The following is a 23,544-nucleotide window of genomic DNA, read 5'->3' as shown; positions in this document are numbered from 1 at the left end:
AAGGAACAGCAATGTAGTTCTAAGTCAGGATGGTGAGGAACTTGGAAGGAAACTTGAAGATGGTGGTGTTCCCATGCATCTGTTGCTCTTCTCCTTCCAGATGGTAGCTGTCGTGCATTTCAATGGTATTGTCAAAAGTCCATCAGTTCATTGCTCAATGCTGCAAACAGGTTGCACTGTGGATTTCCCTATTCCCCACTCCCCTCACACCCTCTCCACCAATCCAACAATCATCAGAGCTTTCACTTTTCTGCCATAATTTCAAATGAATGTGTTTTTTTTTCCAGAATATTTTCTACTTCCATCCAATCTTTAATTTGCCCCAATTAAAAATGTTTAAAAATGACTTTATTTTAATGCTATGAGCTTGCAGGTGTGGGGCGCCTGTGAGAGTCCTTTAATGTGATTGGTTGCTTGAACTGCTTAATGGTATCACACCAACTCTACACTGTGATCATTGGCATCAAAGATGTCAAAAGACAGTACCGGACCAAGCTAGAGTCCCAGGCTGGCCACACAGACCCCCGCCAACTGTGGCAAGGTCTGCAAGACATAACAGGCTACAAGATGAAGGCATGCAAAGTCGCCGGCTCCAACGCACCTCTCCCTGATGAGCTCATTGCATTCTACACCCGTTTTGAGCAAGAGGTCAGCGAGAGCGTGCCCTCTACCCTGGAAGCCCTGGATGAACCAGTATCTGGGGTCACCACTGCAGATGTCAGAGCAGCTTTCTTGAAGGTCATCCCACGGAAAGCGACTGGCCCAGATGGGGTACCCGGACGAGCACTCAGATCCTGTGTGGATCAGCTGGTGGGGGTATTCACAGACATCTTCAACCTCTCTTTATAACAACCTGAGGTCCCTATCTGCTTTAAGAAGATGACCATCATTCCGGTACATAAGAAAAACCAAGCAGCATGCCTTAATGACTATCGTTCGGTGGCTCTCTGACATCCATCATTATGAAGTACTTCGAAAGGCTAATCATGGCACGAATCAATTCCAGCCTCCCGGACTACTGGGATCCACTACAGTTTGCCTACTGCCGCAACAGGTCCACAGCAGATGCCATCTCCCTGGCCCTGCATTTAACCCTGGAACACCTAGATAACAAAGACACCTATGTCAGACTCCTATTTGCTGACTACAGCTCAGCCTTCAACACCATTATTCCCATGAAACTTATCTCCAAACGCCGTGGCCTGGGCCTCGGCTCCTCCCTCTGTGACTGGATCCTGAACTTCCTAACTCACAGATCACAATCAGTGAGGATAGATAACAACACCTCCTCCACGATCATCCTCAACACTGGTGCCCCACAAGGTTGTGTTCTCAGCCCCCTACTATACTTCTTATACACCTATGACTGTGTGGCCAAATTCCCCTCCAATTTGGTTTTCAAGTTTGCTGACGACACCACCGTAGTGGGTCGGATCTCAAACAATGACGAGACAGAGTACAGGAATGAGATAGAGAATCTGGTGAACTCAATACCAACATAATGAAGGAGATTGTCATCGACTTCAGGAAGCGCAAAGAAGAACATGCCCCTGTCTACATCAATGGGGATGAAGTAGAAAGTGTCAAGAGCTTCAATTTGTAGGTGTCCAGATCACCAACAACCTGTCCTGGTTCCCCCCGTGCTGACACTATAGTTAAGAAAGCCAACCAACGTGTCTACTTTCTCAGAAGACTAAGGAAATTTGGCATGTCAGCTACGACTCTCAGCAACTTTTACAGATGCACCATAGAAAACATTCCTTCTGGTTGTATCACAGCTTGGTACGGCTTCTGCTCTGCCCAAGACCGCAAGAAACTACAAAAGGTCGTGAATGTAGCCCAATCCATCATGCAAACCAATCTCCCATCCATCGACTCTGTCTACACTTCCCCCTGCCTCGGCAAAGCAGCCAGCATAATTAAGGACCCCACGCACCCCGGATATTCTCTCTTCCACCTTCTTCCATCGGGAAAAAGATACAAAAGTCTGAGGTCACGTACCAACCGACTCAAGAACAGCTTCTTCCCTGCTGCCGTCAGACTTTTGAATGGACCTACCTTGCATTAAGCTGATCTTTCTCTACACCCTAGCTATGACTGTAACACTACATTCTGCACTCTCTCGTTTCCTACTCTATGAATGGTATGCTTTGTCTGTAAAGCGCGCAAGAAATAATACTTTTCACTGTATGCTAATACATGTGACAATAATAAATCAAATAATAATAATGAATCCCCAGTACTCTGCCGTTAGTTGTTGTACTGCTACACAGTGCTAGATCTGAAACTCTCAGCTGAGGGTTCATTAGCCAGAGCCAGTGACAAAAGCCTTTGCCTCACCACCTATCAAAAACCCCAGCCCATTATTTCCTATCAAATCACATTGGAATTCAAAGCGGTCAATCAATTATCTCTTTTTGTATTCCTTTCTTAAAGTTACAAAGCCAGTGGACAGAGTGGACAGAGTGGACAGAGTGGACAGGGCAAGTTCTTAATCCGTCTCCCCGCTAGACAGCCATATGAACGGAGTGGGAATGGAGAGGTACAAAAGAATGGTCTAGTTTGGACCAGGGAGCGGCACGGGCTTGGAGGGCCGAAGGGCCTGTTCCTGTGCTGTATTGTTCTTTGTTCTTTGTGCCAAAAACCCATTCAAATTGAAATTTAATCCAATTCATGGTCCCTACAAGAGAGACATACAAGATCCAAGCTGACTAGCAAAGGCTAGCAAAACCTGATCTCAGGCTTGATCTGACACATGTTCTGGAACTTTACCACCTTGCCCACCCAAGGCTCATAAGATCCCGCCCGAGGCCAATGAAGAGTGCCGATCTGCGATCTTCGCCCAGCCCGATTCTGGGGCAAGCGTGCCGGTAAAATTCTGGCCTTGAACTTAGCTGAAAGGCAGAGAAGTGGTCAGTGTGGTAACCAAGTAACCAGGTTGATAATTAGAGGACGAGGTTGTTCAGCGACATTTCAATAAAGAGCCAGTGAAATACCTTTACAAACATAGGACTGAGGAGCTGGAGTAGGCCATTTGGCCCTTCAAGTCTGCTCTACCATTCAATAAGATCATGGTTGATCTCGTTATGGCCTCTACTCCACTTTCCTTTCTACCTCCGCACCCCACAAGCCTTGACTCCCTCGTCTACCAAACATCTGTCCAACTCCCCCTTGAATAAATTCAATGATCCAATCTCCCCTGCTCTCTGGGAAGAGAATTCCATAGACTAACGACCCGCGGAGAGCAAAAAATTCTTCTCATCTCAGTCTTCGAAGGGATACTCTTATTCTTAAGCTGTGTTCTCTACTTCTGGTCTTCCCCCCTCCAGAGGAAACATCCTCTGGGTATCCACACTGTCAAGTCTCCTCAGGATGGTTCTGCACTGTAGGGTTCCTATGATGATTTCTATGATGATTTCTATGAATCTTAGGGGAGGCAATGGGCTAGTGGTATTATCAATGGACTATTAATCCAGAAACTCAGCTAATGTTCTGGGGACCCAGGTTTGAATCCCGTCATGGCAGATGGTGAAATTATAATTCTATATAAAAAAAACATCTGGAATTAAGAATCCACTGATGATCATGAATCGATTGTCAGAAAAACCCATCTGGTTCACTAATGTCCTTTAGGGAAGGAAATCTGTCATCCTTACCTGGTCTGGCCTACATGTGGCTCCAGAGCCAAAGCAATGTGGTTGACTCTCAACTGCCCTTTGGGCAATGAGGGATGAGCAATAAATGCTGGCCAGCCAGTGATGCCCATGTCCCACAAATGAATTTTAAAAAATTAAGATCACCTCTCATTCTTCTAAACACCAATAGATACAGACCCAAACTCTTTCACCTTTCTTCACAGGATAAGCCCTTTATTTTAAAGATAAATACATACCCAAAATCAACCGACTTATTCGGAATACATGTGGCCAAAATGGAATAATCAGCAAAATAATGGTGATATAGTGAAGAAAAACAGATCAATAAATCAGGCAGCATGAGACAATTGGTTCATTGGAATCATCATAGGAACTGCAGAAACTCATTAAAGATTGATCCAAAAACCAAAGAGACTTCAAGAGAAAAAACTGGCAGCAGAGATGCAACGCGCCAGTGAAACAAAATGTCTTTTGATTTGATTTGATTTATTATTGTCACATGTATTAGTAAACAGTGAAAAGTATTGTTTCTTGCGCGCTATACAGACAAAGCATACTGTTCATAGAGAAGGAAAGGAGAGTGCAGAATGTAGTGTTACACTCATAGCTAGGGTGTCGAGAAAGATCAACTTAATGCAAGGTAGGTCCATTCAAAAGTCTAATGGTAGCAGGGAAGAAGCTGTTCTTGAGTCGGTTGGTACGTGACCTCAGACTTTTGTATCTTTTTCCTGACGGCATAAGGTGGAAGAGAGAATGTCCAGGGTGCATGAGGTCCTTAATTATGCTGGCTGTTTTGCCGAGGCAGTGGGAAGTGTAGACAGAGTCAATGGATGGGAGGCTGGTTTGCATGATGGATTGGGCTACATTCACGACCTTTTGTAGTTTCTCGCAGTCTTGGGCAGAGCAGGAGCCATACCAAGCTGTGATACAACCAGAAAGAATGCTTTCTATGGTGCATCTGTAAAAGTTGCTGAGAATCGTAGCTGACATGCCAAATTGCCTTAGTCTTCTGAGAAAGTAGAGGGATTGGTGGGCTTTCTTAACTATATCACCGTTACAGTAAAAGCTCTCCAAGATGCAAAGAGGCTTGAAATGGAGGGTGAATACAAAAATAATAAATATTCCAAATGATCATTTCCTCCATCTCCCCCCAAACAGAGATAACTAAATTAGCCAATGCCGATGAAAGAAACCAGATTGAGGCCTTAAACAGGCTAAGCAGGTTCAAAACAAATAAACTGTCGGCGATGGATGCTACTTATTCCAGACTGCTAGAATCTGATTCGGGAGAATATTGGTGAAACGTGGCCCACAACCCCTCGGAGCCTCAGGGCTGTGTAATTGGGGCCGGTACGGGTACTCCTAAGATACGTCGAGTAAACAGCTGCCTTCCACCACCACCTCCCTCCCTCCCGCTGGAAGTATCCAGGCGACTATTGCACAACCCGTGAAGTACAAGCTCCCCTGCGTGGGAGCCATTCCGGAAAAAAGTGATTTAAATCATAAACTGCAGATCGTTCCGACTGTGTTATACCAATAGTTACCCAAAGTTAGAAGAGTTTAAACCACTTCTAGCTTCTGGGCAACTGTTGTACAGGCCCGCAGAGCCCGAGGTCAACGGACATTTCCGTTGTCCCCCCCCCCCCCTCGCCTGCTCCGATTCCATGGCGGGCGGTAGAATTCCGACAAGACTGGGAGTACATGGATTTTACATTTTGATAAGTCCATAGACAATAAAAAGTGTTAAATTGATACACGGCTTCAACCCAGCATGTCCATTTAGGGAGGGCATTCCATACAGGGTTAAGAACTTTCCAGAGACTTGAAGTAATTCTGAGTCTCAAAGGTCACCTGACTCTCTGAGGTCATCTTAACAGCTTGCTGTTTTAGTCCTTTTAAAACTCAGTGATTTTCTGTCATCAAATACATAGGCATTTTTAAATAAAGCATGGCTTTGGTAACTGTCGCCCTGAGTGGATTCAGACTTCCAAAAGGCCGATTGTTAAAGTAAAAGCTATGGCAATTCAGGATAGTCATGATGTGGAGATGCCGGCGTTGGACTGGGGTCAACACAGTAAGAAGTTTAACAACTCCAGGTTAAAGCCCAACAGGTTTATTTGGTAGCAAAAGCCACACAAGCTTTCGGAGCCCCAAGCCCCTTCTTCAGATGACAATACACATCTCTTTAGCCTGTCTTGATGCTCTCTCCACTCACATTGTTTGTTTCTTAAAGACTTGATTAGCTGTAAGTATTCGCATTCCAACCATTATTCATGTAAATTGAGTCTGTGTCTTTATATGCCCTGTTTGTGATCAGAATTCCCACTCACCTGAAGAAGGGGCTTGGGGCTCCGAAAGCTTGTGTGGCTTTTGCTACCAAATAAACCTGTTGGACTTTAACCTGGTGTTGTTAAACTTCTTACTGAATTCAGCATGGACCATGGAGATGGATAAGTGGTGAGCTGCAGTGTAGAAAATAGCTTGGTAGAGGATTTATGCCTGGGTGGTGCAGAGCACTGTATGTAGTTGGGAACCTGTCTCGGGGGCAGGGAATTCATATGGTGTTCGTGGAAGTGGAAATGACTAGGGTTGGGAAGCATTTTCCGATCGGGGCCATTGTGATCTCCTGGACTCGTTTCGATCGCCTCAGGGGGTCGGAGAGGAATTTCCCAGATTTTTTTTCCCCATATTGGCCCTGGGGTTTTTCACTCTGGGTTTTCGCCTCTCCCTGGAGATCACATGGTCTGGAATGGGGGGGTGGGGGTGAGTTAATAGGTTGTAATGAACAAAGCATCGTAGCTGTGAGGGACAGCTCGGTGGATAGGATATTGGTATGTAGATAGGCTGGAAAATTGGGCGGGGATCCTGGATTCAGGATTCAATCCTGGACCGGGGAGCGGCGCGGGCTTGGAGGGCCGAAGGGCCTGTTCCTGTGCTGTATTGTTCTTTGTTCTTTGTTGACTTGCCTCAGGGATGGATGTTTGTGTCACTATAGTTCCTAATTTACATAATGTGGAGATGCCGGCGTTGGACTGAGGTGGGGCACAGCAAGAAGTCTCACAACACCAGGTTAAAGACCAACAGGTTTATTTGGTAGCACGAGCTTTCGGAGCACTGCCCCATCACCTGATGAAGGAGCAGCACCCCAAAAGCTCATGCTACCAAATAAACCTGTTGGACTTTAACCTGGTGTTGTGAGACTTCTTACTAATTTACATAAGTAAGCTCGATTCAGAAACTCAATGCAAAGTGATCAAATGATCTAAACCAGAAGGGACAATAAAACTGGAGGAGGCAGCTGAGGTAAGTGCCAAGTGAACTATCTGTGACAATGGCAATCTATGATATTAAAAATGTTGTGATCAAGCAATGTTTCAAGCAGTCAATTTACACCCTCGAATATGAACGCCGCTGGTGTAGTGGTATCATGCAAGATTCCCATTCTTGCAACCCGGGTTCGATTCCCGGGCGGCGCACTCTCTTTTCGGGCGGCACGGTAGCACAGTGGTTAGCACTGCTGCTTCACAGCTCCAGGGTCCCGGGTTCGATTCCTGGCTCGGGTCACTGTCTGTGTGGAGTTTGCACATTCTCCTCGTGTCTGCGTGGGTTTCCTCCGGGTGCTCCGGTTTCCTCCCACAGTCCAAAGATGTGCGGGTTAGGTTGATTGGCCAGGTTAAAAATTTCCCCTTAGAGTCCTGGGATGTGTAGGTTAGAGGGATTAGCGGGTAAAATATGTGGGGGTAGGGCCTGGGTGGGATTGTGGTCGGTGCAGACTCGATGGGCCGAATGGCCTCCTTCTGCACTGTAGGGTTTCTATGATGATTCTATGATGATGAAGTGTTGATTCATGCTATTAATTGTAGATTGTCCAATTGCATTCCAAATGCACTCATGCGTCCTTAGACTGGTGCCTGAGTTTGAACATTTCAGCTGAAATGTTCGGGTAAATACAAAACGGATATTAGTAATCTTGCCTGTGCAGAAAAAAGGTAAATTCCACTTGTAAATCATCCTGAATGATTGCCACATCCTTGCAATTTCTTATGCAGTCCCGGGCTTTCCCCTGAATACCCGCAGCTTTCGATTTAATTCATAGCTTTCCAGGGGAAGCTTTGTCAAAAGCCTTTAGAAAGTTGAGGTCTGCCACGTTAAAGAGCTTGTTACAGCTGGTGTACCTGTTAATTCTCAGATACTTTCGACCAGTTTACTTACACAAAAGTTTTACCCCGGTGCCCTTACTTGCAAGATGGACGAAGGACAAACACAAGTAAAGGTTCAATAAGTTTATTAAAAATACTATTAATTTTACTAATACCCCAAAGACGGTTTGGTTAAACTGCAGGCCCGATTCTCTGAGTCCCTCTGGTCTGTCAATATGAGGGTGAGTCTTGATGGCAGCTTCTTCCTTCCTTCTTTCCTTCTCTGGTCAGTCTTCCGAATGGTCAAAGTCACCTCCCTCATCGAGGCTTCGCTGCTGATGTGACTGAGATGTGCACCTTTATCCCCCTCCCTTCCAGCCTTTCCAGAAACTTCTCTGGCTTCCGACCAATGAGGTCTCGGGAGGGGGGGTCCCAATATCCAGTGGGTTTCTTGATGTCTGCCTGACAGGACACCGTGGCCCGCCCCCAGGTGTCCATCTCTATGGTGTTGCTTACGTGTAACCTGTTGCCAGATAAGATAACTGCAGGAGCTCTAGTGACAGAAAATCTGGCCCGATCTGGGCTTCTGACAATAGGCCGGTGCGTATCAATGGGGTGCGATGATCTCCTGCTGGGTCTCAGTGCTATGATCATTGATGGGTGATTGATGGGCCAGGCCCAGACATGTTCTTGTGTCTTTGTATATTCGACTTTCGTCAAGTCTGGCCTGCCCGAGGTTTGACTGTGTTTGATTTTAATATGCCCAATTCTTTAATTTAGGATATTCAATTTAGTCAGCCTTAAAACTAGGCCCTGATTATACTACCACACAACCTACTTGGGTTATTGTTTCTTTTAAGAAGCGGAGGAGGAGGTTGGTGAGACAGAATCTTCCCTTTCTCAATCTCCCCCAACCTGGCATTACCACATGGGGGTGAAGGTCCTGGAACCATCTTTAAATGGCAGCCAGACAGCCATTCACCCACTGCAGGCCAGATGCCCCAGTTAAGATGTGTATTACTGCCCCGAAACGCAACCAACATTAATCTCCCACCTTTCGCTGAATCCTGCCTGGAGATTCACTTCCAGGCCATGTAGAAAAGGTGGGAAGTCCTCTTTACAAGGGATGGGGGAAGAAAGCCATCCCACCTGACCACACCGGCCTGGAAGGAAGTCTACAGGGTGGTTAGTACCCACTGGACCCAAAAAAGGACCACCCTCCGGTGAGGGAAATGGATGAATGATCTGCTGCCAGAGTAAGTGAACTGCTGACTCACTGTAAACCGAGACTCTCGAAAAGGCATCAGGCAATCTATGGGTCAGAGTCCACGGGATGTCACCCTCGACCAGCAGATGGGACACCAGTACTGAATGTGTGCCAGGCACTTTAAGATCAACATATAATTCTATCGCCTGGGCAAACAGCTCTTTACTCACTTACTGGGGAGGGATCAGCAGCTACAATAGGCATTATTGCTTCTGAACCGCTTATCGACCCAATTTTACACAGTCAATGCTTCTGTCTTTCTGCAAGACAAGATTGCCCACCCCAAGAGAATGCATGCCAAGACCAGAGGTGGCACCCCTGGCATCTATACCCTCTCATGTTCCATAGAGCTGGCCATAGAGCTGGCATGAGAGGTAAGGCTCTGTGTCTGTGCGGAAGGCCAGATCATCCTCCCCCAACAAACCAGTGAGGACGTATCGAGTGTGCATCAACAAGATACGGGCAGAGACTCTGAGTGATCTTTAATCTATGAGCCAACTGTTACGATCCCAGTTGACGTTGTAACTGGACAGGAAGATTCCAGAATGGAATCCTGGCTCAAAAGACCACTAATTCATTTTACCACAAAGAAAAAAAAATTAAATACGAAAAGATTAGATTATGATACAATACTCCTTTACTCCCCCTTACCTTAACAAATGCACAGAGATATTAAGATTATCATGGATTGCAAAGTATATCTGGAGCTTCAACAGTCTCAGTAACACAATGTCCCTTTAAACACACTGTAGTCAAATACACTCTCCACTCTGACCCTTCGGTGAATGTCTATGGAATTCTCCTCAGAATTCCCCCTGATAATTGTCACATGAGAGTATCCAAACTTCACTCCAAAAAAACACACTTTAAAATCTTCTTTCACAATAATGATTTCCCTTAGAGGTTTTCATTCCACAACCCAGTTCAGGTTTTCCAAATGACTCTTTTAAACAAAGCTTCCACTCCACTTTTAACAACAAATCCAGTATCTAGGTTTTACCACTTCCCTTTTAGGATTTTTTTGTCTTGAGTGTTGTACAAACTGTTCACAATTGCTTTAAATATCAATTCCCAGACTTTATTAGGATGGCATCAAACCTTTGTTTTACCTCTGAAGTTTGCTTTCTCACTTTAAATCTTGTTACCGCAACTGTCTCTTTAACTCAGAACACTTTGTTTACTTGTCCCCTGAATTCTCCTTAATAATACTTTGGTTTCCATTCTCTTAACTTCAGTCTTCTTCAGACGTTCTTTATATCCCAATTCCCTGGACTGTATCTGGTTCTATGGGGAGTCTGCCTCTTTGCAGCTCCCTTGTCCTGTACAGTTTTCCTTCTAGCAGTGTTGAGTGATATTCACTCTCCGGTGTCTCATCTTCAGCTGCCCACAAATACAGCAAAAAAACTAAAACTTAAAAGATTTCCTCCCTTAAAAGGCCCTCAGTTGCTAAGCAACCAGTGCAACTTTTATTTACTTTTTGCACTGTAACTCTCTCTAAGCACAATTGAAACACAGTCAGAATTGAAACTAATCTCCACACATACAAAGACCCTAGTCCACCATGAATCTAACTGCAGGTTTTACCTTCCAGGCACAAAACATTAAATTAAACCCACTTAAAATTGTACCTTATTTCTAATATTTACTAATACAATATAAATCCCTAAAAACTGCCTCTGTTTTCCTAACACTACTTAGTTGAGAGCTAATACTCTTATCTCTATTCCAAGTATCAGCAAGAAAAGGGGGAGGATGTAATCCTCCAGATGCCGCAGTCCTAGTCCCCTGGCCATCTCTGAAGCAGAAGCTGCACTATCCTCAAATGAGGCACTGGTTCCTGTGTTTACATGCATCCTCCACCACAGCAGATACATCCACCTCGGTGGGGGCTAATTCTAGAGTAGGCTTGTGTTCACAACCTGGTGATCACCTCATAGACACGGTCCATAGCTGTTGGGACAGCCAAGATCTCTGACACTCGGGCAGCTGCTGGAGACGAGGTCCCTGCTGAGTCGAAGTCCAATGACAAGCCTCTAGACTTAGCCCTAACAGACCTCTTGGAGATGCAGAATCAGACAAGGGAACATCAGGCAGAGTTTTCAGAGGCTGTCTGCATGGTGGACCAAAGGACGGAGGAGTCCGTCCACATCCTGTCTGATGTAATGACTCTGCCATGCGAGCACATTGAAGTCTTCATGGGAGGATGGCTGCTGCCTTGGAGACCCAGGTCCCAAGATTTAGACCATAAATTCATAAGTTATAGGAGCAGAATTAGGACGTTCGGCCCATCGAGTCTGCTCTTTCATTCAATCATGGCTGATATGATTCTCATCCCCATTCTCCTGCCTTCTCTCCATAACCCTTGCTCCCTTATTGATCAAGAACCTATGTATCTCTGTCTTACAGAGAGTTTCTGCTGGATTTGCGCTTGGACCTGCACACCATTTCTTTAGGCATAGGTGCATTTCAGCAGTGGCTGGGTGAGAGAGGAACAGGACATCTCAACCACTCTGGGTGCCTCTTCTCAAGGAGTCTGGGTCGGGCTATCAGGAACCCAAAGGGACGAGGAATGCCAGACAACCTCCCTGGGGGCATCCACCCATGACATTCCAAGGGTGCCCTGCCACTCCAACTACCCTCTACCAGTGACCCCCATTAATCCCGGCAGGAGAGGCTGAGGAGGGTGCACCTGACCTGAGCAGGAGAATCTTTGCAGGCTGGGGCCCTCCAGGACTCGGGTCACCAGAGGACTCCCACCAAAGTCATCTCAAACAACAGAGCACAGCGGTCAGCTGGCTGCCTCTATCACAGCTGTGCATGTTGGGGCTACACCTAGACATAGTGATCGGGTTAGAAAGATTAAAAAGTTTTGAATGCACACTGGTGGTGTGGTTGTTCACTCACTGTAGGTAGTTTTCACTTTTGTAAATATATGTTGAATCTATCCACCTCCCAGTCTCATGGATTCCATTTTTCTTTCAATTTGTCTCAATGTATCACAGTCATTTAAGGGTCCAACATGCTGCCCCCACAACCCATCAGGACCTTCAGTTGCGTGAATTCTCACACATTTTCCCAGTGTATAGTCTATAATTTCAATCCACAACATCGGGCAATGCACAGTGTTTCACATACTGGCTGCTCCACCTGTCAGTCAGTTTTTTTGCAGGAAATGATACTTTGGTTTCGGGAACTGTACTCATCAAAGTTTTAACGGTTGCCGTTGCGCTGATGTCTGTTGTTTGTAGATAACATGTGTAGTCATCGCAACTTACATTCGACCTATATGTCCAATAGATCATTTAGACTGGCTTTACTGTGGAAGAACCTGTTTTTAAAAAATGTACTGTAAACCTTTGACCCAGTTAGGATTGTTTTTGCGAGAATTCAGACGAATGAGGGGGGTTCTCATAGAGACTTATAAAATTTTAACAAGACTAGACAGGGTAGATGCAGAGAGGATATTCCTGATGGTGGGGGAGTCCAGAACCAGGGATCACTTTCTGAGGATTCGGGGTAGACCATTTAGGACGGAGGTGAGGAGACATTTTTTCACCTAAAGAGTGGTGAACCTGTGGAATTCATTACCACAGGAAGTAGTTGATGCCAAAACATTGAATGTATTTAAGAGGCGACGAGATATATGCCTGGGGCGAATGGGATCAAAGGTTATGGGGAGAAAGTGGGATAAGATGGACGATCAGCCATGATCGTGATGAATGGTCGAGCAGGCTCGAAGGGCCAAATGGCCTCTTCCTGCTCCTATCTTCTATGTTTCTTTGACCCCGAGAGGCAATGGTGTAGTGGGAAAGTTTGAGGTGCATGAGATCTGAGTAAATGCATTGGCCCTGTCATTTCTTATGTATTAATCATTTGAATCCACAAATGTCAGTAAAACTACGTTATTTAAATGAAAAACATTCGTGCCAGTGGGTATTCTATTTTGAACCATGTGGTATTTTGAAATGTTAGTCTCTAGCATAGTTAGAATTTAATTATGTAACAGTTCAGTCATTGAATTCAATCCTATTAAAAACATGAATTACAGAAGAATTTACTTACTTCTGACTGGGGGATGGTAGATGGAGGGATCATTGTTTTTCTTGATATATATCTATAGCCTAGACCTGGGTGTACAGACCTAAATGCTTTCAGGATTATATGTGCAATGTATGTGTAGGCACAAATAAAATTGGACCAGACTAGAATGACCAGTTTTCTGTACATTTTTTAAAGTTTACTTATTAGTGTCACAAGTAGGCTTACATTAACACTGCAATGAAGTTACTGTGAAAATCCCCTAGTCGCCACACTCCAACGCCTGTTCGGGTACACTGAGGGAGAATTTAGCATGGCCAATGCGCCTAACCAAGACGTCTTTCAGACTGTGGGAGGAAACCGGAGCATCTGGAGGAAACCATGCTGCACATTCTTCCCGTGTTTGCATGGGTTTCCTCCGGGTGCTCCGGTTTCCCCCCACAGTCTGAAAGATGTGCTGGTTAGGTGCATTGTGCATGATTATTTTCATTGTAGACCACGTATGTGTCTGACTTGCAGCTGAATATGATAATATATGCAGGTTGGTATTTTTTGTGAAGGGAGATGTTTGCAGAAGTGCCTGTGTGTATTAGTGTGACTAATGTCATCCTTGCTTGTCAAAGCTTGAGTGCAGGCACCATTTCATCCACCACTTGTAACAACTATGCTGCAGCATTTCGGAAGAGTTCCCAAGCTTTCGGATGCAGCAGTGGATAGAATCATAGAATCCTACAGTGCAGAAGGAGGCCATTCGGCCCATCGAGTCTGCACCGACCACAATCCCACCCCGGCCCTATCCCCATAACCCCATGCATTTACCATAGCTAGTCCCCCTGATGCTAAGGGGCAATTTAGCGTGGCCAATCCACCTAACCCGCATACTTTTGGACTTTGGATGTGTTGATTCAAGAAGCGAAGGATAGAAAAGTTGTTCCCTTTGTCATGTGAGAATATCCTAATTCAGAGGGGAACTGCTAATAAGAATATGAATCTAATATGCCCCTGCAAATGTCAGTAATACTACCACAATGCCTTTCAGATACTAAAATATCTTAAGGCTTCAACTGTTCTCTCTGGTGATACTAAGCTGCTGCCAGTCTGTATCCCTGAGGGACATGGCAATTCCACTTTGCAGTTTCCCCAAAGTCTAGTGCCAAATGAATGGCCCATGTAGTCATTTGGACCTCCATATAGAATAAAATGGTCTCTGTGAACTACTTCTTGGTGCATCTATGCATCCATGCACCCTTCTTTGCCTGATCGCGAAGATGTCCAGGCAGCCTGGAAGAAGCTGAAAACAAGTGTGATAAGCTGGGAAGACACAGTAAGAAGTCTCACAACACCAGGTTAAAGTCCAACAGGTTTATTTGGTAGCACGAGCTTTCGGAGCGCTGCTCCTTCATCAGGTGAGTTGCCTGATGAAGGAGCAGCGCTCCAAAAGCTCGTGCTACCAAATAAACCTGTTGGACTTTAACCTGGTGTTGTGAGACTGCTTACTGTGCCCACCCCAGTCCAACGCCGGCATCTCCACATCAAAGCTGGGAAGACACAGATCACGACAAACCTACCTTTAGGTTTATGTTGTAAACTCATTCCAAATGATCCAGACAATCTCTTTTAAAACTTCAGTCACCACATTTGTTACTATTTTATTATAAATATGGTTATAAATTTATCTTTTTTATGATTTGATTTTTGAGTTCCAAAAACTGAAGCAGTAATAATGGAACATTTCAAAGGATGACAAGTCAGTACATTGTACTCCTTCACTATTAACCAGGATATTGCCTCAATTTCAACTAACTTACATTAAACTTCACCAGGAAAAAGCTGTTAACCAGATAATACAGATCCAAATGACAATGTTATCTGTAACACAAAGCAAATCAGACTAGGTTCACGATGTGAATAATCCACATATCCAATTACAGATGCAAATATACAAAAACCTTTGTGCACAGATGTGTAGATACAAAGTGGTAAACAGACAAACTTGTTCAGTATAATTAAAAGTCGCTCTGAGTTGTTGCAACACGTAGTAATCACCCCTGGCATTGCTCGGAACACTGAGTAATCTCCCGTGGCATTGCTCCTAATGATTAGAGGTAAAGTTGTCTTCCAGCCATAGGGGTGCTTTCAACAAAATACAACAAGTCAGCACTGTAGGAAGTGAGCATGCAACATGTAAGAAATATGTACCAGATGCAAGATATTTAATCTATTTCTCCTTAGGGTTTGGGTTCATCCCAAGAACTGTAGGTTCTTTTATCACCTCCTGCTAGTTTTTTCCGATATTTGGTCACTGCTTTTTCTGAAAATAGAGTTTGTTAATGAGGTATGGTTATACTGGCAATCCTCCAGTGGCTGACCGAAGTGGCCATTTTATCCAGTGTGACTATTAGAGATGTTTGACTGTGAGCCTGAGATTCAGGCACATTCAGAATCCAGCGCGGGATAATGATCAAGATTGGTCATGGGAATCGTGGCTGAGTTCTTGGTTGCAAACCAATTCTGCCTCCAAAGCTGAGTGCAGTAAATGCATGTTTATATGAAAAGCACACCTTTGAGACAATTCCGATTCTACTTGTCCTGGACTTGATCTATTTGTCATCATCATCATCAATTTTTAAAAATTCATTCATGGAACGTGGGCATCACTGGCTGGGCCAGCATTTGTTGCCCATACTGAAATGTCCTTCAACTTCCTGAGGGCATTTAAGAGTCAACTACATTGCTGTGGGTCTGGAGTCACATGAAGGCCAGACCAGGTAGGGATGACAGATTCCCTTCTCTAAAACACATTCGTGAACTAGATGGGCATTTCCGATAATTGACAATCGGTTCATGGACATCATTAGACCTTTAACACCAGATTTTTATTGAATTCAAATTTCACCATCTGCGCTGGTGGGATTCGAACCCAAGCCCCTAGAGAATTACCCTGGGGTCTCTGGATTGCTCGGCTCGTGACAATACTACTCCTCCGTTGGTTACAGTGTATTACCCACTGGATTTCATTGAATCTGTGATATTCATTACAATATTCCCAGCTTCTGGTGTAACAACATAATATCTATACAGGGGTCAAATGAAAATAGCTTCTGATAACTACAAAATAATCCGTTAGCACCTAACTGGTGTGAGTTTGAGAAAATCTTATCCTGTATTAAATAACAGAAAATAAAGCCCACAAGACATTAAAAATTTCATATGCCTCCTTAGATGAGACAGTGGTCACAAGCGTATCAGCCGATCAGTATCTCATCAAAGATCCAAACATTTATATCATGAGGTTTAAAGAGACACCTTATTTCGGGTAACATGTTGAGATGCTGTATTTTTATCAAAGGGCATGAATTAACATTTTAATATTAATCTCTGTGGCTAGTCCTCAAATTTTGCTCCATATGTCCTTTAGATTGTTGATAAGGAAATCAGCCAGAGTTCGGATGGTCTCCCAAGGATGCTGCCATCCTTTAATATTCCCATAGTGTTGAACTGTCCACCTCATCTGCATCCGCCCTAAGAGTGCCTGCTTGGTTCCCTCGGAGATATTTCTTGTTCTTTCCTTTGATTGCCAGTCGGCCGTGATCTCGGAACTCTAAGTAAAAGTCTTCGGGAGTGACACCATCGGTAAAGATTGTCCCAGTGCTGGATATGTACCAGAACTTGCCATCGGAGCCTATGAAGAAAGAAAATAGGAATATGAGGGGACAGAGCTAGTGTCCAGTAAACCAAATTACAAAGACAACTGCACACAGTCATCCCTTCAATATGTGATCAGGCTGCATTTCCTAGTATATTGGACAACATTGCTCGTCATCGTGAATTATTTCCTCACAAATACACTGGTAGTGTCCTCCATTTGTGGTTTAACATTTCTCTATTATTCCCTTTAAGATTCATGCATCTGCTCAGTGCCACAGATGTAGTTGACTCTTTTCCAGTCTTTTGCCTGCCTATCTAGAATCATAGAATCCCTACAGGGCAGAAGGAGGCCATTCGGCCCATTGAGCCTGCACTGACAACAATCCCAACCAGGACCCATTCCTGTAACCCCATGTATTTACCTTTCTTCTTCAGGTGGAACCATTTTGGAAAGCCCGCCAAAAAAATGGCAAGCACAGGAAGATTAATTTTTCTATAATGAACAGCTATGCCATCTTGGAAGCTGGTCATTCTAAAACTGTGCCTGCCCTTTTAAAAATCTTCAAAACGGATCACAATTCCACACTTCCTGCTCCACTGGGCTTCACCCATGGCTCAGATCAGTCACAGAATTGGGGTCTTTGAAGGAGCAGATTTTTCAGATACAGCATTGCTACCTACATATCTGAATATAAAACAGAACAAGTCAATACACTTCTTTATGCAGTTGGGGCAATTCTTAGGATCTTAGAAACCCTGCAGTACAGAAAGAGGCCATTTGGCCCATCGAGTCTGCACCGACCACAATCCCACCCAGGCCCTACCCCCATATCCCTACATATTTACCCGCTAATCCCTCTAACCTACGCATCCCAGGACACCAAGGGGCAATTTTAGCATGGCCAATCAACCTAACCCGCACATCTTTCGGACTGTGGGAGGAAACCGGAGCACCCGGAGGAAACCCACGCAGACACGAGGAGAATGTGCAAACTCCACACAGACAGTGACCCAAGCCGGGAATCAAACCCAGGTCCCTGGAGCTGTGAAGCAGCAGTGCTAACCACTGTGCTACCGTGCCGCCCTAAATTGCAGATGACATCATTGCACGACAAGCTATCGATGAGTGACCCTCCAAATTTGATGATGTTTTAAAATCCTTTGATGGTTATTTCAACCTGAGATTCAATAAAATATTGGAGAGAGTCAAATTTAATAAGGGAGTCCAACTGTCTGGGGAACCTGCCGATTCCTTCATAAACAATCTCTACAGGCTGATTGAGGGATGTGAATGTGATGATTTAAATCTGAGCTCACCTGAGACAGAATTATGGTGGGTGTTGCAGAGGATTCACTCTCTGACCTCCTACAATCTAAAGATGATCTTACTCAAGACAAGGCAATCCAGCAAGTTCGACTGTCTGAGCTATGTGAACAACACATAACCAAACTAAGGGGAGAGAACACTACCTGGGGTGGAACCCAGCCCGCAATCATGTCAGGTCACAGAAACACAGGGACCACCCAAGTCAGGGAAAGCAAATCCTGAACTGTCCAGCCTTCACGACACACGACAGCGCAGAGTCGCTGAGCAGAAACTGATAGCCAAGTTCCGCACACATGAGGACGGCCTAAACCGGGATGTTGGATTTATGTCACATTATCAGTAACCCCCACAGCTTGCCCCCTGGACTTGCAGAATTTCACAAGCTGTTCTGTCTGGAGACAATACACATCTCTTTAACCTGTGTTGAATGCTCCCTCCACCCACATTGTCTGTACATTTACGACCTGGCTGGCTGTAGAGATTTGCATTCTAATCAGTATTCTGTAACTTGATTTCTGTGTCTGTGCCCTGTTTGAGAACAGATATCCACTCCATCTGACGAAGGAGCTGTGCTCCGAAAGCTTATGGTATTTGCTACCAAATAAACCTGTTGGACTTTAACCTGGTGTTGTGAGACTCCTTACTGTGCTTACCCCAGTCCAACGCCGGCATCTCCACAGCAGAGACCATGCCAGCACTGCGGTGCAAAGTGCCCTCACAGGAAAGATCAATGTCCTCTGAACATAACCCAATGCTTCCACTGCAACCAACAGGAGTTGATAAACTGTGCAAGTCAAAATCCCAGCACCACACAAACATCCCATAGGTCATCCACAAGGTCAAGGCTGAAAACCCTGAACGCATATATCAATGTTTCTTGGGTGACATCAGAGAATGTGGCTCTTCATTTTGGAATGCTGACTTCCTGGTGAATGGTCAAACAAATTTTAAGTTAGATTCAGCTGCTAGCACAATAAGCTTGTGGGACGAGGAGCCATGGCTTTGAGGTCTCTGGATTTGAATGAAGAACACTCCATTTTATGGAGCAGGGGCAGTCTGACCCCTGGTCATTTGCATGACCCTTGAACTACTGAGGTATGGCGACAAACAGACCTTTGAGCTGATGTCTAGGATTAACCTTTCTCTCCCTGAGCAGAAATGCCTGTGTAGCCCTTGATCTCCTCCAGAAAGCTTAAAATATTGAGATTACCACCGTCTTTATATGGCCAGGACATCACAGTCCTGAATCCTCAAACACCAAAGGATATTCAGACTCTATTTTCACCTGTGATCTCTTTTTCCTTTTTGTGGAGCAGGATGGTCCATTATCATTCCAAGAAAGTCCTGAATGGTCAAACCAAACTAATGGTAAAAGGTAAAGTCTCCATCGTCCCAGATGACAAGCAGCTGCTCTCCCCTTTCCCGATTTAGCCTAAGGGTCACTACACCTCAGGTGAGGGGAAAGGTTGAGAAGGCAAGCCTTCATGAATAACTTCAGCCGGTACGGGTATTGAACCCGCGCCGATAGCATCACTCTGCATCACTAACCAGCCATCTAGCCAACTGAGCTAAACTGACCTCCTGGACTGGCAGTCAGACCAAACTATCACACATGTGATTACCATAGCACATCCAGTGGAAGTGGCACCAGAGAAGGATCAATATTCTGAGGACCCTTTCCCTCCAACTATGATGATGGTACAGTTGGTAAACATGCCCACCACAGTGCACACATAGCAAACCCCATCCGATGTGCCAGAATCACAAAGGATGCTGAAACCTCGGAGTGTTCTTGCATCAGCAACAACAAAAAAAACAAGGTGATCATACCACTCAATCTTCATTCGCCACAGGGACACTCTTCCTCAGCCTCACAGAGCTTCCGATGGCCCAAATGAAAAAAGAAAAGGCACCCATCTCGCAAGGAACAGTCAAGAATAACAACAAACATACACCACCTCCAAACCAGCCAGACCAACCAGGTGTGGTTTAACATCAAGCAATGGAAGAAATAGATGAAACCAAAGCCAAATGCCAATCCAACTTCCAAGCTAACGTCAGGAACCAGAACCACCCGAGTCTACCACCCTGACAACAGAATGACGAATGAGATGTGGAAGGGTTATCATGCCTCCAAACCACTTAAACCTCTAACTTCAAGAACTTAAAGGGCAGGGATGGGTAGTGAGAATGTTATTGATGTTAATACTGTTGGAGCAATTGTATTAGAGTAGCATTAATGTTGTCTGAAGCAACATTCTTCAAGTGCCGCTGGATGGTCATTTTGAAGTGAATCTCTAAGGACCTTGATTGTACGAAGCCATAATGCCCTTTAAGATTCACAGTCACTACCTATATAGTGAAATACACTGCACCATTTTATCTTATTAAGTGAAATGCTCTGAGGCAATGAGATGTCATACCTTATCTGAGGGATGACGAAATTCCTCCCAACAATGTTAACGCTTTGAAGCACTTTATAACAATTGCCCTGTGAAGCCCGACCCCAGGGTCGACAAGTTCCTAGAAAAATTACCTATCTCAGTAATCCGAAAATATCTGTTAATGTGATGATCTGTGCAAGTGTTCCTTAGAGTCCAGCCTCTCACCTTTAATATGATAGGCTCCATTTTCAAAAACGAGTTGAAAGACATCATAAACGGACCGATTGGCATCAAGTGTGCTTGAACTTTTATGGTGACTGACGAACCCATGGTCTCCTCTTAGTACCAGGATAGGCCTGTTAATGAGCCTCAATGTAAACTCTTCATCTTCACCTGAAGCAACATCAAGATAGAAACATTACCTTGATTGTGACCACAGCTTCTGCTGCAGTGACATACAAGCAATCATTCTGGGGGACACCTTTTGTCTTTTCAACATAGATCAATTTCAGCATCCTTGTAGGAATATAAAGGATGCCAATTTGTGCTGTTTATTAACAATTGTTTGAAATTCCTCAGTTTAATATTTCAGCGAAGGGGTTAAAACAGTCTCACATCTTTATTAAAATACCAGACAGGAAATTCACATCAAAGTGCAAACATGTTTGCTACTAATTGCGCACAGTGCAATTTCAAACCAAAAGCATTTAAGCACAAGATTTAGAAAGATTTAGATTTACTAATCAAAATCCACCTGAATGTATTTTCTTAATTCCCTGCAGCGAACATTCAGCGGTGCTTTTATCGTATACATTTAATATAAGTAATTTGTATATCAATGTATTGTAATAATAACCCACTTATATATCAATGTACTGTACAAAGAACCCACTTCGAGATCAATGTATTGTAATAATAATCCAATTATATATCAATGTATTGTAATAATAACCCACTTGTATATCAATGTATTGTAATAATAACCCACTTATATTTCGTGTTCCTTTCATTTGCTTCTTAATGAACAATTCTAGAGTTAAATGGGATGTGGTAAAGTACAAATCACTTCCTCAAACATCTAGGTTAATGAGATTATTGTCTTCATTGCTTCGAATAAATTCAATGTGATTATTTTGAAATCAACAGCAGCCAATTACTCATACCATACAATAATAATGGCTGTTATAGGAATAGCTACTAAATACATGTAGGAGAGATGTGATCACTGTCCCCAACCAGGGAACTATTTCTTCCAGACTCCAAGATTGTGCCGCTTTTTTGTTCTTATAACTCGGGATGAGCTAGTGAGTTTGAATTCAATTTGGAATACTGTTTGAAGCGCCTCATAAAATCTTGTGCTTTTTTTTCCTTGAAGTTGCAATTTCCCAATTTGTTTGCATATTCGTCAACTTCTTGTCTACAATTTGAGTGAAGAAATTAACCTGTTCCTGGTCTTAACTTTTGGAATACGAAAAGCAATGGGGGCGGTTCTCCCAAAAAAAGCTAAGTGCCCAATAGGTGGGAAAACAGGAGATTTTCCCACCTGTTTTTTGGGTGTACTTCGTTGAATGAATCTTGGGCACTTGGTGTTCCACAGAGTGCCTCAGGGGGATTCACACCAGTTAGTGGGGGGCAAGGCCTAATACCACCAGAGAGGTTGGCATCAGTGCGCTGATCAGTTAGTGGGGAGATCGGCACATGCGTACTGGCCCCTCCATTACCGACCTCCTGATCGCCAGCCTCCCGTTTGCTTCCCAACACCCCCCCGATCCACGTGCCCACATGAGAAGCTCCGATTCCTACCCATGTGCAGCCCCGATCTCTCCCCCTCCATGTACAGCCCTGACCGTCCTCCTCCCTCCCCCCCACTCTGCTACTGATGCCTAATGCAGAGTGCGCAGAGGATACACCTCCCCATCTCCACCGATCGGCCAGGCTAACACTGCCCAAGGGACACCCCTCCGTCTGCCCCCAACTCTCGCGGGGCCTCAATGGCCTCTGTCCCCACCAACGGGGTGATCATGCCCGTTGATGGGGACCAGCTTTAATCCCCGCTGGTGGGAACCTCTCCCAGCGGTGGGGGTGTGGGTGGGGTTGGGTTGGGGGGTGGTTCTCCTGGCCCATTGTGCTACTTAAGCAGTGCAGCGAGCCGGGAGAATTGCCCCCAATGTTTCTGTTGTGATTGGTATAATCCCAGTGGGCAAGGCTGGGAGTTAGAATCAATAGGTAAACATTATTGAAAATAACACAATTAAACCCATCGCAGTACCCTATCTTTTTAAAGCTTCTTTCACTCTGGGTTAACTTACCTGCTGAATCACTCACTGATGCAAGCTGCCCATTTTTCTTTGTACAAATATATTTGCCATTGTTAGCCTTGATTGCTATTCTTCGTTCACGCCATTCGATTTCAAACATACAGTTGGCATCTCTGGATTAGAAAGAGGAAAATCTGTTCAGAAAACTGGTCATCGCCTCAGCAGTCAACTCTTACTAATTTCCATTCAGGCAACTGCCTTAAAACTGGACATTGAAGCTGCAATGTACACAACTTCTGTGTACAAACAGTTGCTTGGTCGTACCAATCTTTAATTATACTGAAAAGAGAGACATGTTGCCAAAGCTTTTCATCTTGCACTCATCAGGACAAGCACAAGAATACCAAATTTCAAATAATCGCCACAATTTATACTATTGGAAAGAAGGGTGTTGATTGGTTGGCAGTCAGCACTGATTGGCCAAGAAGTTGCCATGGAGAAAATAAATTAGAAACTATAGGCTTTCCAAGCTCCCAAGTAATTCAAAAAAGTCACCAGGCTCGAATTGGGCGGCACGGTGGCACAGTGGTTAGCACTGCTGCCTCACAGCGTCAGAGACCCGGGTTCCATTCCCAGCTTGGGTCACTGTCTGCGTGGAGTTTGCACATTCTCCCTGTGTCTGCGTGGGTTTCCTCTGGGTGCTCCAGTTTCCTCCCACACTCCAAAAATGTGCGGGTTAGGTTGATTGGCCATGCTAAATTGTTCCTTAGTGTTAGCGGGATATCAGGGAGATTAGTAAACAATATTCCTTTTGTTTGCAAAAAGGG

The 23,544-nt window shown here is 44.5% G+C and overlaps 1 protein-coding gene and 1 non-coding gene across 2 annotated transcripts in view; one reads left to right on the top strand and one right to left on the bottom strand.

Annotated features, from left to right (window-relative positions):
* The first annotated feature begins 7,061 nt into the window (after positions 1 to 7,061).
* trnag-ccc (transfer RNA glycine (anticodon CCC)) lies at positions 7,062 to 7,132 on the top strand. Its single transcript has one exon. It is a non-coding gene; the product is annotated as a tRNA-Gly (tRNA).
* Positions 7,133 to 16,355: 9,223 nt separating this feature from the next.
* Positions 16,356 to 23,544, bottom strand: part of fscn2b (fascin actin-bundling protein 2b, retinal) — a 49,813-nt gene continuing 42,624 nt past the window's right edge. The window contains exons 3-5 of the mRNA XM_078225588.1: positions 22,769 to 22,890; positions 20,685 to 20,852; positions 16,356 to 16,782 (exon numbers count right to left, since the gene is read on the bottom strand). Of these exons, the coding sequence (XP_078081714.1) occupies positions 16,577 to 16,782; positions 20,685 to 20,852; positions 22,769 to 22,890 (496 nt within the window). The 3' untranslated portion in view covers positions 16,356 to 16,576. The remainder of the gene's footprint in view (positions 16,783 to 20,684; positions 20,853 to 22,768; positions 22,891 to 23,544) is intronic.

This window comes from Mustelus asterias, chromosome 12 (genome assembly GCF_964213995.1).
Source record: "Mustelus asterias chromosome 12, sMusAst1.hap1.1, whole genome shotgun sequence".
In the NCBI taxonomy this organism is placed as follows: Eukaryota; Metazoa; Chordata; class Chondrichthyes; order Carcharhiniformes; family Triakidae; genus Mustelus; species Mustelus asterias.
This window is presented reverse-complemented; position numbering and strand designations above follow the sequence as displayed.